A 16,369-nucleotide genomic window follows, 5' to 3' on the forward strand; every position below is an offset into this window, starting at 1 on the left:
TATGCAGTAAGTCAATCAGAATCTTTTAAGAGAAAAAGCAAGTCAACCTTTAGGTGCACACACTTCATCAGAACTTAAGAGCAAGAGATAACTAAGTATTTCAGTATTGATAGTTCAAAAGAGAGAAGTAGGCGAGGCAAAACTACTGTCACAAAATCTGGACCATTATATTGATGAAACAGACTGCCATGATTATGTTCCTGAACCTGACACCAACGTTTGGGGTCCACGTGTAGCAAATTAAATCCAGAAATTGCCTATACTTCCCCATAGGATGCCCAAATTGCAATCATGTAGAAATCACTGGACTGAAGAGAACTTGCCCTTTTATGCTGGCTTGCTGGACAAAACCCTTGAAAATGTTGCACCTGTACATAAGGGTGTTTGGCATTGCAACGATTAATGTGGATTATCATATCAGATCAGTCATAATCTCATTGAATGGTGGAGCAGACTTTATGGGACGAATTACCTCCTGGTCCTATGCCTTATGAAGACAACGCATTGTTCCTCAAAGAGCTACTTTAAATGCCTGATACCTGTCAGACTAAAGGGAGCCTGCTTACTCTCATTGACCAGGGTTATTTCAGGGTAATGTCATGCAGAAAGTTCCATCTCTCCTGATCTAGGCACTTCCTTAGTTTTCTGTTCCCCGAGGTTCTGTGTCACTAGAGGCCAATGCTGATTTTTTATTAAGATATAGCAGAGAGCGCACATTGACAGTGACTGGGTAGAGTGAAGGTCACCCTGAACATTGTGAGGGATATCCTCATTACTTAGGAGAAACTGGCATGACTGATGTGTTCTGTCACTGTGAGGGGATGCCAACCAATGCACGGGCTTCCATGCAGACAGAAGATAGAACAGGTTCTGCAGTGAGCATCCACCCTTTCAGTGAAACACACAATTGTCTCTGCAGCATTACAGGAAGACAACTCATGAGATCAGGGAGCATAGAGAGATTGCAGTAAGTGAGAGTTTATTTACAGAGGTGGGTGCTAACTTGCATAGGTGGACGCTCTATTTCCCCATGTGTGCAACTCAACAGTCTTAACCTTTCTAACCCTGCTGCTATGTCTTTGTGTATCCCCAGAATCCACGGCAGAAGTGGAAACAGCCTGCTGTCTGCCTTGCTTTGTTGTCTATGATGATCTCGGCAGGCATCTTCTGGATGGCCAAGACCTGAAGGAGTCCGGCCTGCTTTTGGGTTGCTGCTGCGTGGCACCCTCCGCGCGCGACCTGTGGGACTGGAGCTGTTTTGGTCATAGGAAGAGGGGAATCTGATGGGTTGGGCACTCCTGAAGTCTCCTGGGTGGGTGGCCCTGGACTGTACACCAGCTTATCCTCCCTATAGGTACTCGAGAGCTCCTGGCTTCCTTCTTGGGATAGAGGAAGGGCAGCTGGAGTGAGGTTGAGAAGCCCTGTTGTCCACTGGCGTTGGCATTCATGGATGCCCACAAGTGCCTGTACCATTGAGTGCATGTTATGCACCATGGAGTTTATGCCCTTCACCAGTGCAGGAAAAAAGTCTTGCACCATGGTCTCTACTGCAGCTGCCACCCTTGCAGTGTTGACCTGGTTGCCTCAGAGTACAGCACAATCTCCTCAGGCTGAAGCTATTGAGTCTCCTCTTTTTCGGCCTTTCAATCTAAGGAGTGTAGCTGACATTCCTTCCTGATGTTCCCAACTTTCCCTTAATAGCTTCAGCAAGCAAAGGCATGACCGAATCGAGAGGCCCATCATCTGACTGGATCTCAGCAGATTCCTGACCTCCAGCAATCCTCCAGGACCAGGCTCACTCCCTGAGATGTCCCTGCCTTTGCCTGCTGTGGATGATCAGAGAGAGTGAGGTGCTCACCAGTTTATGACCCTGAAGCCTCTCTAATAGGAATATCCAGAGGTGTGTATCACTGTGGTGGTGGAGGGTGTGGGTGAAAGCTGCAATGGTTCTTCAATCTCTATGTCAGAGAAATCATCTGTGCCGGCATCTGGGATGGTCTCCTGTGCCTGACTGGTGGACACCCTAGGTGCCACCCCTGATGTGCCTGCAAGAGAAGGCAGATATCTTGAGTGCATGATAGGGGCAAAATGATGAAACGTTAGCTTGGTGGGCTGAATGATGGTGTTCTGAGTCTTCACTTGATTTATTGGCGACCATCTTGCCCTCGAAACAAGAGTGGTCACCTTTCCCCCAGCAAGCTTGAGGACTCTGTCTTCAAATGCTAAGAGGACTTTAACCTTGGGCAATCCTCTGCCCCTCTGTGATCTCTCCCTTGTATTATATGCCAGCTTGTCATTCATGAAGACAGATGGAGAGAGTGTAAGCAGGCCATGTGCCAGGGCAGATGTTTGGATGCCTGGTATGTGTGGATGGTGAGTGGAAGAAGGGATGTGATTAGAAGACAACCCACATGGGAAAGGAAGTTGTGCGTCGGAGAGCGAGTGGTGGTTTCCTTTAAGCTGGCAGTGAGTGAGCTCCCTGTGGATGTGTGAGGGGTGTGTGAATTGAGAGCAATGAGAAGAGTGACTTACCCTGGCAAAATAGAGGAGGTCATTTATCCTTTTCTGGCATTGGATGTTTGTCCTCCTCTGCAGGTGCTGGCACCTACCAGCACTGCCACCACTTCCCCTGTGAGTTTGCTGACCTTGCTTGCGTGTCTCCTCCCTGTGTGTGGGTACAGGATATCACAGCACTACTCCATCTCATCTAGCAGCCAGGTGAGGCAGGTCTCCGAAAATCTTGGGGCAGCATTATTAGCAGCCATCCTCTGCCTTGAAACTTGAACAAGTGCTGGGAAGCACTGGGATAGCCTTTGAATGGAGCGCCTCACTGTTTGAAATGCTCAGCTGATGGCCGGCTGGCAAATCAGAGACTATCTGCCACCGAGTGGTTAAAAATACATCACAAAAAGCTACCACCGCTGCCAAGCTAGACACCGCTCTTCCCGTCCGCTGCCAAAATTTGTGTGAATTCCACCCAGAATCATTGACAGTGACTTCTGGAGAGCTATCAGTTTCAGAGGAGTGATAATGGCGAACACTGACAGTTTTGCCATCATTACTACTGCAAAATCCAGGCAAGTTTTTCTGATATTTTGACTCCATTTGTATGCCACAATATTTAGTTTACTCTGTAAATTTTTCAACTAAATTTACAATGTATTTTACTTCCTGATTTGCTGTCATCGAGAAGACTACAATGTGATTGGCTGCTTGCATTGCTTGATGACATCACTGTTGCTGGAGGTCCCTTGGTCTTGGCATAAAATTCAAATTGATATTGGGAAAGGGAATGTTCACGCCATAGAGGCCACTAGATCATTGTGGGTTGCTTTCTTTGAGGTCAGTGGTGAGTACTGTTGCTTTGCAACTGACCACAAAATCTGTGCCGACAAATACTCCAGCCACAAAGAAGAATTTAATGGGTTGCATGACAAGCAAACTGCTTAACATAAAAATTGTTAGATCACGTAAAAGATGACCTTGATATGTCTTTCCCTTGACTCACTGCTATGATCTTTTCTATTATATAACATTAAGCAATTTGCAGGCCACTGAACCTGATTAATATCTGCCAAAATCACTGGAAGCTGCAGACTGGGCCTCAAATTCATGTTGAATCTGAAGGACTGCATCTCTGATTACTGAATAAATGTGTATGCCTGAATCACATCCTGGGATAGGGCTTGAAGCCACATCCGTCTGACTTGGAGGCAAGGCTTCTAATATGTTTCTTTCCTTCCTTCTATTTTTCTTCCCTATCCTGTTCCAAACGTATGAAAGATGTTAGCTGATCTTGTCGTTTTCAGTTCTGATGAAGCATATACAGCATAAATGTACCAGGTTTTTCCTTTTAAAGATGCTGGTTGACCTGTTGCATTTTTCTAGATTTTTCTGTTTCTCATTTCAGATTGCCAGCATTTACAGTTTTTCTGCTCTTTGAATAGACAACTTGATCTCAATTAACCTGAACAAACAAAAATTTAGGATTTGATTGCTGTGCATTTATTTATATTAAATCCAGTTGGCTGAATTGGGTTCCCAACTGAAAACAGCTAAGGTTCCTCACTTAATCCCATGATACTGTTGTTGTAATGTCATTTGGTCATGGACAGCTGAAAATTTCAGAATTTAGAAATTAATACAGTTTAAGCCCGCATTAATTCTTTAGCCTGCAGTGTTAACCGATACATGCCAGTATGACCATTATCATCTCTGCCAAGGGAAGTCATGGAATTATATCCAGAAAAACTGGGGGTTATTCTGCAGTGTTAGTACCAACATTATTTGGCATGAGTTGCAATATTCAAAGCTAATACAGATGGGGTAGCTTTAAAAAAAGGAAACCAAAATGACGATGCAAATGAAAGGCAAAAAACACGATTAAACTTTGGGAAAAATGTAGTCCATTGACAATGCAATAACACATTACATAAGCTCATGCTGCATAAGCTCCAAATCAGCACTTTTAATTGAATAAGACAAACTATCCAGCCATTCTAATTAAACTCAACATGTTATTCAGCACATTGACTCTTTAACACTAGCACAGAATTTTGGCATTCATGTATCTGACTACCACCAGAGCACAAAACTACTATTATCTATGCTGCCAATAAAGTTTCCAAAATTACTATTTGTTTTTAATTTACATCAAACTTTGACAGACTCTGTCCTTCTCTCCATGGCATTACATAAAATTGCTGTGGGTGTCTGTCATACTGAACAAGGCACAAAGATTTCTCTTTTTTTCATGCGTAAACCAGGTGTTGTATAACAACCCAAATGGGTTTGGATAGTAATGCACATGAAGAAATGTTCCCCTTTTTCATCCAGCACCTTCTGCTTCCACTGGACATGTAATGAATGTTGACATTTAGCAACTGTCTCCCATTATCACAAATTAGACTTCACAACTGAGGCACTCTTACACAATTCCGTACATGATTTCAACAAGTGCAAAGCTCAGTGTAAGTTGTATACTAACATTCAGCTTTTCAGTCATAGAAGCAACCAGAGGAAAATATGTCAAAAAGAAATTGTACGTCAGGACCTTTGGGTTAAAATGCATGCAATAAAATGCAGACTCCAAGCAACTGCATGTACCGATTTAAAAAAAAATTAAGTTACGATTTTCATCACTTTTCAGCCATATGATGTTTTCTGAAAGTCTTGGATTGTCAAAAAACCATGTTAGTAATTGAAGAAAACTGGCTTTCTCCTCAAGCTTGTATCATGCATGTCTTCTCTCAGCTCAAATCAGAATAGTATTGGTAGTTGTGAAGGTAGCTAGTGCCTCAGCAAAGAGCGACAAAATTACGTGGAAACACCATGTGAAAGCGCTAGAGAAATGATGTGAGATATGTTTTTGCTGACGGTGTTGTGATTTTACTTTTAACTTAGTCACCATCAAGATTAAATTTAGTAGCAATTTCTTTTAGTCAAATGTACAACCAAAAGCCAGATTAAATACTAATTTTATGTCACTACAGAAGAATAATCTTGATGCTCTGTAAAGTGGGAAAATCAATGTTAAATTGAGACCACTGTAGTTACCAGATCATGAATGGCTCCATGATTGTTAATGATTGCTAAACATGAATCAGCAGTATTGTGTGGGCTAGTTATAGCAGTCTTTCTCTCAAAGAAATGATAATCTCAGTGCAGTGCAATATTGAATTCTACGGACATTTTTGGGAACTGTTAAGATAATATTTTTTTGCATGCATTTTATCTTATTTTTACTTTTCTCTAACTAGTAACAGTGGTCAAAGCCAGCCTCAAGATCCCAGTGAAGATATTTATATTAACAGTACAATTTATGAATTCAGCAGACTGTTGTCAATCCTGCAAAATTAAATTTGAAGAAATGGGAAATGTAGTCTTCAACATTTGAATATGATGTGCATTGATAATGTAGCTACTGGGAACTTTGGATTGGATGGGAGCCATTTATACTCGATTTGGCAATGTTGATTGATGCAACGTAGAAAAAGTCTGAATTTCTCAGACCTGTCACCACTTACCTTGATGAGCTCATAGTTTCAAAATGCATTAGTTGTTTCCTCCTATATTTCTTCCAAGGCTTTGCAGTAAAGAGCTACATTTGTTAGATATATCCCTAAAGAATTACATACCATCAGTACTGCCAGGAACAGTGGAGAATAACTGACTATCAGGTGATTGCATGTCAGGTTCTGTCGAGGACAAGAGAAAACAAATGATCATTTGGCGGTACCATAACATACACTTCCTTATAAACAAAAACCAATACCCTTATTTGTATCTGGATTTTCATTGTTGTGTATTTCTGATAGTGTATACTACCCTCCTGAAAACGGAGACTGTTAATCAGGACAAAAGCATCCACTGATCAGGCGTTTTGCACATCATAAAATTTCACACAACCTGAGGCACTGCAATAATTGAAGAACACCAAGGATGCACTCCAAAGCATTTCCTGAAAGTAACAGAGTTAATTTGGAAAATCCAAAAGATGATGCTCTACGAATGAATCAGATTCAAATGATCTCCTGTCCAAGCCACCTGGCTTCCTCGCCTTCCAGGAGGCCGACTTGTTTGTGGTACTTTATTTTTTTTCAAGTTTAGATGTTGCAAGGCCAATAAATTTTCATGATCATGCAGGATGCCAATGGTGATCAATCACCTGACAGTTTGCAGTGGATCTCGGGGAATCCCAGACATGCCATCACAAATTTGTTCTACTCATTAGATTTTAAGGCAGAACGCTACACTGTGTTCCATTATAGAATACATAACACAAAAATGAAAGACAGCCATACCAGTGATACCTGATTTAAATTAAAAATTGCCGCAAGGAAAAACAAAAGATCGCATTGAATAATTTTCACATTACCCAGTAAAACTAAAATAGGTTGCATTCATTTCTAAACAAGGTTTCATATTCAACAAAAGGTGTTTAGTAACAAAAATAAGGATTTGAAAATTAAAGAGTCAATTCACTGAAAGCCTGAATCACAAAAAAACAGAAGCATTCTTTTTTCTTGAGTCTTAATAGAAGTCACATGGCAATTTTCTTTTTCAAATGGCCTTTACATTTAACCAAACCAATCATTTTGGGATTTAATTGCCCTGAAAAGCTATTAAAGCTGGTGCCATACCCTGCCAGTCTCAATAAATCACTTAATTGGTTGAACTCATTGATGGAATTCAACTAAAACCTGAAAATATATGTCAAATCTTCCTGGAGCTGGACATCTCACAGCAGATGCCATTCGCTGGACTTTTTCCTGGCTTTTCATAGTGAAAATTGTTTGTGCCATAACTTGCCAGAAATGTGAGATGACAAAGGTGTGACGAGAAAAATGGGGTGACTAGACCTTGGTGAATAGAGGGACCAATGATGTATCTTTTTAATCAATGCAATGTAAGGATTTAGAAATAAACAGAGGATGGACCAAGAAGGAAAGTGAATTAAAAGGGATAAATTAGAGTCAAATCAGGTACGAAAGAGAAATACAGCGAGGGGAAAACATGTTTGGATTAAGGAAGAAATACAGCGAGGGGAAAACATGTTTGGATTAAGGAAGAGTAAAAAGAGTCAGAAAGGAAAAGGAAAAATACAATTTTTAAATTTGACATTTTTAAAATGTCGAATCATGAAGTGAGGAATGAGATTGAACAGTGTCAACAGTTAGATTTCTCAGCCAGCAAAGATAATTGGTATTGCATTAACAATTGCCACACTGTTAAAGGGTAATTACACTCTTAATCACCAGTTCTAACTTTCTGCAGCGTTTAGTGAGCAATTATCGTGCAAATCCAGCAAGTTCTGAAAAATAACAAAAAGGCTAAGGGCAAGATGCCCATTCACGTAAACCAAATGACAGAGCAGGGTAAATCAACCAGCAAATTCTGGAAATTTGCAACTCATTGCATATCTCTTCAGGCCTTGGATTTGCTGGCCGAGTTGTGCATTACTAATAGTATGCATTGTTAACACATGATTAATGTTCGGACCCATTTCACTTATTTAAAAATGATGAATAATTGTACCTTTTGCAAAAGTAAATGTAAGGCGGCTACTGCAATGTTATGCAAAATGTGTGCTTTTTTGTAGTTTATTTGATTCAATGCCGAAACAGAGGGGGTGGGATTTTACGGCCTTACTTGGGCAAGGCCGGAATTTCCTGTCCGAGTTCAACGGAGATTTCCATTGTCAGACCCTCGCCGTGCCAATTCCGTGGCAGGCAAGATGGTAGAGTTCCGGCCAGTGTGCCATACCTGGCATTGGAATACTATTTTATACAAAGGAAAGCATGGTTGGCAAATAGGAATTTCACATCAACTAATGTTTCTCGCCCACTTTGGTATTCTCTACATATAGGGCACGATTTTATCATTTTGATTCTAAGTGCTGAATCTGGGCGCAATTCAGATCCGATTTGGAAAACTGTTCCCAGGCGCCCCCAAATGCACTTGGCTTGAAAAAAAACATTGTGAGTCTGAATCGCGCTGTGGGCGGGGCTTATCGTGCCCGAAACGCTGCAGTTCCGATCGGAGTTTTGAACTGCGCATGCGCAGTGAGGAAAAACAATTGAAAAATGCGCCCCTGTCACATCGCTCCCGGGCCACAAAAAGCAGATAAAGCAGCCCAGGAGCGATGGCCCCCACAGACATCGCCCCACCTCCACAACATAACTGCCCCCCTTATCCACCCCCCCCCCACTACCCAGACCGATCGCGACCCTCTGCCCCAATTCCCCCACACCGATCGCCCACAGAGTGGCAGCCGTCCGCCCCGTGCCCCCCACCAGAGATCCATCTAGCCTCCCTCCCCTCCCCGTCAGTGAGTGATCGGGCCTCCCCCCCCTACCAGAGATACTTCTTACCTCCCACCCTCCTACTACTTACTACTTATCCTCCCCACCTCCCACCAGAGAATGATCGGGCCGCCTGTCTCCCCCCACTCCACCACCAATCTGAGTTAGAGAACCTTTGGAAGCTCTGAACTTACCTCGTCAGAAGCTGGAGCGCCCGAAACAGACCTTTGCCGAGCATGTCTGTTTTGCGCTGAATCTGGATGCGCGAACACGATGGTAAAGGGGGAAAAGGTGGTAAAGTTGGGCGGGCAGCCCATTAATTCAATTTAAATGCATGCAAATGCATTTAAATCGCCGTTGCAGCCGTTTCGGGCGCGATTCAGATCGTGGCCATTTTTGGGCCTTGGTAAAGTGGGCATCTGCGTGGACGTGGGCGCGGATCATGTTAATGGTCCCACGCCCGACTTTACTAAGTTTTTGCACCCATAATGTTTGAAAATTAAATTGCTACTAATTGTTGCAGCAAAGTATTTTGTTCCTTTCTTTAATCCTGAAGCCATCCCATAGTAATCATGTTATCAAGTTTGAATGAGCAAAATATTTACTAGTACAGCGAAGCTTATCAACAGACTATTGTCCAGGAACTGGATCAGATCCATAGAAATATGAACTTCAGTTATCGTAACAGATTAAAAAATGTAAAGCATTAAAAAATCTGGGTTCTATGTTGTCACCTCAACTTACAGAATGACAGTGGATGAACGTTTTTATTTCAATATTTCCCTGGTTAACCTATGGACAAATCCTTTAGGCTGCATCCCTCAGATCCAAATTCTTTAACAATTCTAATATCCACCACCCAATATCTCCAGAGATGAGACCGACTAAATCAACATAATGCTCATGAGATTTCTTAGACACTGCACCATTTAATACTTTCAGTAAGTTTTTGGGCAAAATGTAATGTTCCCATCATGGGTCTGCCCCATCAGGAGCACTGGCTGCTACTGATGTGCAATTATGGGGGCTCATCCACCATGTTTCCCACCAAAACAGGCTGGATTAAATTACACCCATAGATTTCAAAAAGATGTATTAGACTGATCAACATGCAAACGTAGAAAGTGGGAGCAGGAGTAGGCCTGCATCCAAGAGTAGGCTAGCAGTCCATTTATATCTCTTTACCTGGAGCTGATGGATATCATGATCCATGAAGCAGAGTATCATTTGTTTTCTTTTACTGATTCACCATGTTTGAGATTTAGCGCTGAGAATTATTTTCAATAAGCCTCTGTTTACCGGTAACTGGCCATATGTTTTCTGCCTTCCAGTCGTTACCATTACATTCAGTTGGGGGAGGCAATGCAATGAAGTTCCACCAGTCCAGTGAGCAGTTGTGGCTCTAGTGGTTTTTCTTCAGCCTTCCCCTCATATATTTATGTATACATTTGACTTCAATCATTTACAAAGAAAATTGCAAATGGCTGCAAGCATGCTTTGACTGGTGATGTTATAATGCTTGACAATTGATTCTTACTGAAAGAATGCAGCATGGCTCATGAATGTTGTAGGCAATAATGTAGAGTGATAGCTTTTTCACAAGCGCTCCATTGGCTAGATAATTTGACTGACTTTGCTTAGTCGCAATGTAACATGGTCTAGAACGCAGGAACCACTGAAGGATATTTCAACTGATGTAATCTACTTTCTATGCTTTTTAGTTTTGACAGAGGGTCATCTGGACTCGAAACATCAGCTCTTTTCTCTCCTTACAGATGCTTCCAGACCTGCTAAGGTTTTCCAGTACTTTCTGTTTTGGTTTCAGATTCCAGCATCTGCAGTAATTTGCTTTTATCCATTAATCTAATTTTTAATGGGTTTGCATGCTACAGACCAGATTAATAAGAAGGGAACTTTGAAAGGCATCTGAGACAGTTGCCCTTATTTTACTACATGATGATAATTCATTAAAAATGGTCTGGGCATGATATTCATTACCTTGAGAAGCTCATGAGAAATAAGCCTTTATTCTCACATTGTTCCTGCACTATTACTCATCACTTTCACCTCTGCTTTTACCTCTTCAATATTATTTGTTCCTATCCTTCCCCAACCCTCCCAGCCACTGGAACTCTGAATCAAACCTTCATCACCTCCCAAGTTCAACCTCTCTAATGCCTTTCACCACCTCAAGCTTAATCCTACATTAACTGTTATGCCTCTAAAACTTCATTGCTCACATCCTACCTCAAACTGACTCTCAATCTGTCTTCACCAGCCTCTATTCTCCATGGTATTGAATCCAAAACTCTCAGCCTTACTACAGTTCTCTTGCTTTCTTGTCCTATTCTCCCTCTTTAACCACCATCCATACACATCAGTGTGCATTCTTTGCCTTTGTAACTCTAGTTAACTTTGTAATTCCGTCACTCGCTTCACCAGTTTAGTGGTAGAGCTTACATCATCATTGTGAATGAGACGCTAGTTCAGATCATTAATTATTTGGAAATTATTTTTGCCAACTTTATTTAAAAATAGTAAAGCTTCCACCTCCTTTAAGTGTAGGTTTTCTGCCGTGCTTTATTAAACAGTGAAAGTGTGTGCGAGCCTTGAGGTGGGCAGAAATCCAATGTTGTGGATTGATTCCCGTTTCACATCCCTTCATTGGGCAAAATAGATCAAACACCAATCTCTGGGAAATGTTTGTGAATTGTGTAATCGATTGCCAATGACCTTGGGAAAAGTGAGACGGGGAAGAGGAAATCAATAGAAATAGAAAAGACATGACTCCAGTCATGATTGTTTGTACATTCATCTCTGCATTACATATCTTCAATAACTCTAACAATAATAATTATATATTCATAGGACGTTAACAAAATTTAATGTCAAAGCACTACTTTGTGTCCATGTAAACATTTGAAAACCCAAAACCTATGCAGCAGTCTGAACTCAGTCCTACTATAACATAACTGCTAGCCATAGAAATTTGTATGGCTTGGCTTTAGGTGTGATGAAGTAATGGAGGGAATGGCAGGTTTTCAGAGAGTAATGGAAATATTGAGGAAATAGCTAAATGTCTCTGTTAGTGACCTGATTTATCTGGCTCCACATTATTTAAACCACTAAACCACATTCTCAGTAACAGTAATATTGCTGCCTTATTATTTCAAACATTTCTACAGGGTTCGATATATCAAAGCAAAGACAACACCAAGACTAAAAGTTCTTCTCCTCGCATAATCTAAATAAGCCTGCTTCCTTCCCACACCTGTGGGATTAAATTAATTGGGCACCCATGCAACAGTAATCCTTCTTAATATTTCAGTTACAAATTGAAAAAAAATCATGTATTTTCATTTACTATTATTGTTAAAAGCAAGTTTCAAATTTTAAATGTTGTTTTCTTGTTTGATCAGATTTGATTTATTATTGTCACATGTATTAGTATACAGTAAAAAGTATTGTTTCTTGCACACTATACAGACAGAGTATACTGTTCATAGAGAAGGGAAGGAGAGGGTGCAGAATGTAATGTTATAGTCATAGCCCGGGTGTAGAGAAAGATCAACTTAATTTAAGGTAAGTCCATTCAAAAGTCTGATGGCAGCAGAGAAGAAGTTAAATTTTTAACTTTAAGTTTATACATTAGTGTCACAAGTAGGCTTACATTACACTGCAATAAAGTTACTGTGAAAATCCCCCAGTCGCCACAATCCAGAACTTGTTCGGGTACACTGAGAGAGAATTTAGCATGGTCAATGCACCTAACCAGCATGACTTTCGGACTGTGGGAGGAAACTGCAGAACCCAGAAGAAACCCATGCAGACACAGGGAGAATGTGCAGACTCCGCACAGACAGTGACTGAAGCCAGGATTTGAACCTGGGTCTTGGTGCTATGAGACAGCAGTGCTAGCCACTGTGCCACCCTGTTCTTAAATCAGTTGGTACGTGACCTCAGACTTTTGTATCTTTTTCCTGACAGAAGAAGGTGGAAAAGAGTAAGTGCATGGGGTCCTTGATTATGCTGGCTGCTTTTCTGAGGCAGCGGGAAGTGAAGACAGAATCAATGGATGGGAGGCTGGTTTGCACGATGGAATGGGCTTCGTTCACAAACCCATTTGTGCATTCTTGGGAAATGAAACCCTGCCACTTTCAGCAACAGAGTTTGTATTTGGTGTATCCAGGTTAAGTTTGCCATATTGTGTAGTTGATGCAGTGTAAGTTAAGATAATGCATACAAAGTGGCAAAGATTAGTGGGAAACTAGAGGATTGGGAAGTCTTTAAATATCAACAGAAAGCCACGATAAAAGCTATAAGGAAAAGCAAGATTGATTTTGACAGTAAAACTAGCTCAGAATATAAAAATAGATAGCAAAACTTTCTACAAATATATAAAACGGAAAAGAACGGCTGAGGTAAACATTGGTCCTTTAGAGGATGAGAAGGGGGATTTAATAATGGGAAATGAGGAAATGGCCGAGGCATTGAACAGGTATTTTGTGTTGGTCTTCACAGTGGAAGACAGAAATGACGTACCAAACATTGATGATAAGGAGGCAATGGCAGGTGAGGACCTAGAAATGATCATTATCACTAAAGAGGCAGTGTTGGGCAAGCTAATGGGGCTAAAGGTAGACAAGTCTCCTGGCCCTGTTGGAATGCATCCCAGGATACTAAAAGAGATGGCGGGGGAAATAGCAAATGCACTCGTGGTAATTTACCAAAATTCGCTGGACTCAGGGGCAGTTTCGGCAGATATGAAAACAGCAGCTGTGACACCACTGTTTTAAAAAGGAGGTAGCCAAAAGGTGGGTAACTATCGGCTGGTTTAGCTTAACTTCTGTAGTGGGGAAAATGCTTGAATCTATCATCAAGGAAGAAATAGCGAGACATCTGGATATGAATTGTCCCATTGGGTAGACGCAGCATGGATTCATGAAAGGCAGGTCATGTTTAACTAATTTACTTTGAGGACATTCTGAACGTGGTGGACAACGGGGACCCAACCGGTGGATGTGGTGTCTCTGGATTTCCAGAAGGCATTTGACAAGGTGCCACACAAAAAGCTGTTGCATAAGATAAAGATGCAAGGCATTATGGGTAATGTATTAGCATGGATAGAGGATTGGTTAACTAACAGAAAGCAAAGTGTGGGGATAAATGGGCGTTTTTCTGGTTGGCGATCAGTGATTAGTGGTGTGCTCAGGGAATAGTGTTGGGACAGCAATTGTTTACAACTTACATAGCTGATTTGGAGTTGGGGACCAAATTTAGTTTGTCAAAATTCACAGATGACACTAAGATGAGTGGTAGAGCAAAGTGTGCAGAGGACACTGAAAGTCTGCAGAGCGATATCGGTGAGTGGGCAATGGTCATGCAGATGGAGTACAATGTTGGTAAATGTGAGGTCATCCATTTTGGTAGGAATAACAGCAAAATGGACTATTATTTAAATGATAAACAATTGCAGCATGCTGCTGTGCAGAGGGACCTGGGGGTCTTTGTGCATGAATCGCAAAAAGTTGGTTTGTAGGTGCAGCAAGTAATTAAGAAACCAGATGGAATTTTGTCCTTCATTGCTAGAGGGATGGAGTTTAAAAATAGGGAAATTATGTTACAGCTGTGTAAGATGCTGGTGAGGCCACACCTGAAGTACTGTGTACAGTTTTGGTCTCCTTACTTGAGACAGGTTGTACTGGCACTGGAGGGGTGCAGAGGAGATTTACTAGGTTGATTCCGCAGTTGAGAGGATTGGCTTATAAAGAACAAAGAACAGTACAGCACAGGAAACAGGCCCTTCAGCCCTCCAAGCCTGTGCACTCATTGGTCCAACTAGACCATTCATTTGTATCCCTCCATTCCCAGACTGCTCATGTGACTATCCAGGTAAGTCTTAAACAATGCCAGCGTGTCTGCCTCCACCACCCGATTTGGCAGCGCATTCCAGGCCCCCACCACTCTCTGTGTAAAAAACATCCTCTGATATCTGAGTTATACCTCGCCCCTCTCACCTTGAGCCCGTGACCCCTCGTGATCGTCACCTCCGACCTGGGAAAAAGCTTCCCACTGTTCACCCTATCTAAACCCTTCATAATTTTGTACACCTCTATTAGGTCTCCCCTCATTCTCTGTCTTTCCAGGGAGAACAAGCCCAGTTTACCCAATCTCTCCTCATAGCTAAGACCCTCCATACCAGGCAACATCCTCTACACTGCTAAGAAGGGTACCATTCTTAGCAGTGTAGAGGATCAGAAGGACCTTGGGGTCCGGGTCCATAGGACTCTTAAATCGGCCTCGCAGGTGGAGGATGCGGTCAAGAAGGCGTACGGCGTACTGGCCTTCATTAATCGAGGGATTGAGTTTAGGAGTCGGGAGATAATGCTGCAGCTTTATAGGACCCTGGTTAGACCCCACTTGGAGTACTGCGCGCAGTTCTGGTCACCTCATTACAGGAAAGATGTTGAAGCCATTGAAAGGGTGCAGAGGAGATTTACAAGGATGTTGCCTGGATTGGGGGGCATGCCTTATGAGGATAGGTTGAGGGAGCTTGGTCTCTTCTCCCTGGAGAGACGAAGGATGAGAGGTGACCTGATAGAGGTTTACAAGATGTTGAGAGGTCTGGATAGGGTAGACTCTCAGAGGCTATTTCCAAGGGCTGAAATGGTTGCTACGAGAGGACACAGGTTTAAGGTGCTGGGGGGTAGGTACAGAGGAGATGTCAGGGGTAAGTTTTTCACTCAGAGGGTGGTGGGTGAGTGGAATCGGCTGACGTCGGTGGTGGTGGAGGCAAACTCGTTGGGGTCTTTTAAGAGACTTCTGGATGAGTACATGGGATTTAATGGGATTGAGGGCTATAGATAGGCCTAGAGGTGGGGATGTGATCGGCGCAACTTGTGGGCCGAAGGGCCTGTTTGTGCTGTGGCTTTCTATGTAAACCTTCTCTGCACTCTCTCTAAAGCCTCCACGTCCTTCTGGTAGTGCGGCGACCAGAACTGGACACAGTACTCCAAATGTGGCCTAACCAGCGTTCTATACAGCTGCAACATCAGACTCCAGCTTTTATACTCTATACCCCATCCTATAAAGGCAAGCATACCATATGCCTTCTTCGCCACCTTCTCCACCTGTGCTGCCACCTTCAAGGATTTGTGGACTTGCACACCTAGGTCCCTCTGTGTTTCTATACTCTTGATGGCTCTGCCATTTATTGTATAACTCCCCCCTACATTAGTTCTTCCAAAATGCATCACTTCGCATTTATCTGGATTAAATTCCATCTGCCATTTCTCCGCCCAATTTTCCAGCCTATCTATATCCTGTTGTATTGTCCGACAATGTTCATCGCTATCCACAAGTCCAGCTATCTTCGTGTCATCCGCAAACTTGCTGATAACACCAGTTACACCTTCTTCCAAATCATTTATATATATCACAAATAGCAGAGGTCCCAGTACAGAGCCCTGCGGAACACTACTGGTAAGAAGTTTAACAACACCAGGTTAAAGTCCAACAGGTTTATTTGGTAGCAAAAACTTCTTACTGTGTTTACCCCAGTCCAA

The 16,369-nt window shown here is 42.2% G+C and overlaps 1 protein-coding gene across 1 annotated transcript in view; it reads right to left on the reverse strand.

The window, feature by feature from the left end:
- abi3bpa (ABI family, member 3 (NESH) binding protein a) overlaps positions 1-16,369 on the reverse strand; it is a 189,068-nt gene that overhangs the window by 62,962 nt on the left and 109,737 nt on the right. The window contains exon 25 of the mRNA XM_078232889.1: positions 6,138-6,197. Within this exon, the coding sequence (XP_078089015.1) occupies positions 6,138-6,197 (60 nt within the window). The remainder of the gene's footprint in view (positions 1-6,137; positions 6,198-16,369) is intronic.

The sequence above is a fragment of the Mustelus asterias genome, chromosome 17 (assembly GCF_964213995.1).
Source record: "Mustelus asterias chromosome 17, sMusAst1.hap1.1, whole genome shotgun sequence".
NCBI lineage: Eukaryota > Metazoa > Chordata > Chondrichthyes > Carcharhiniformes > Triakidae > Mustelus > Mustelus asterias.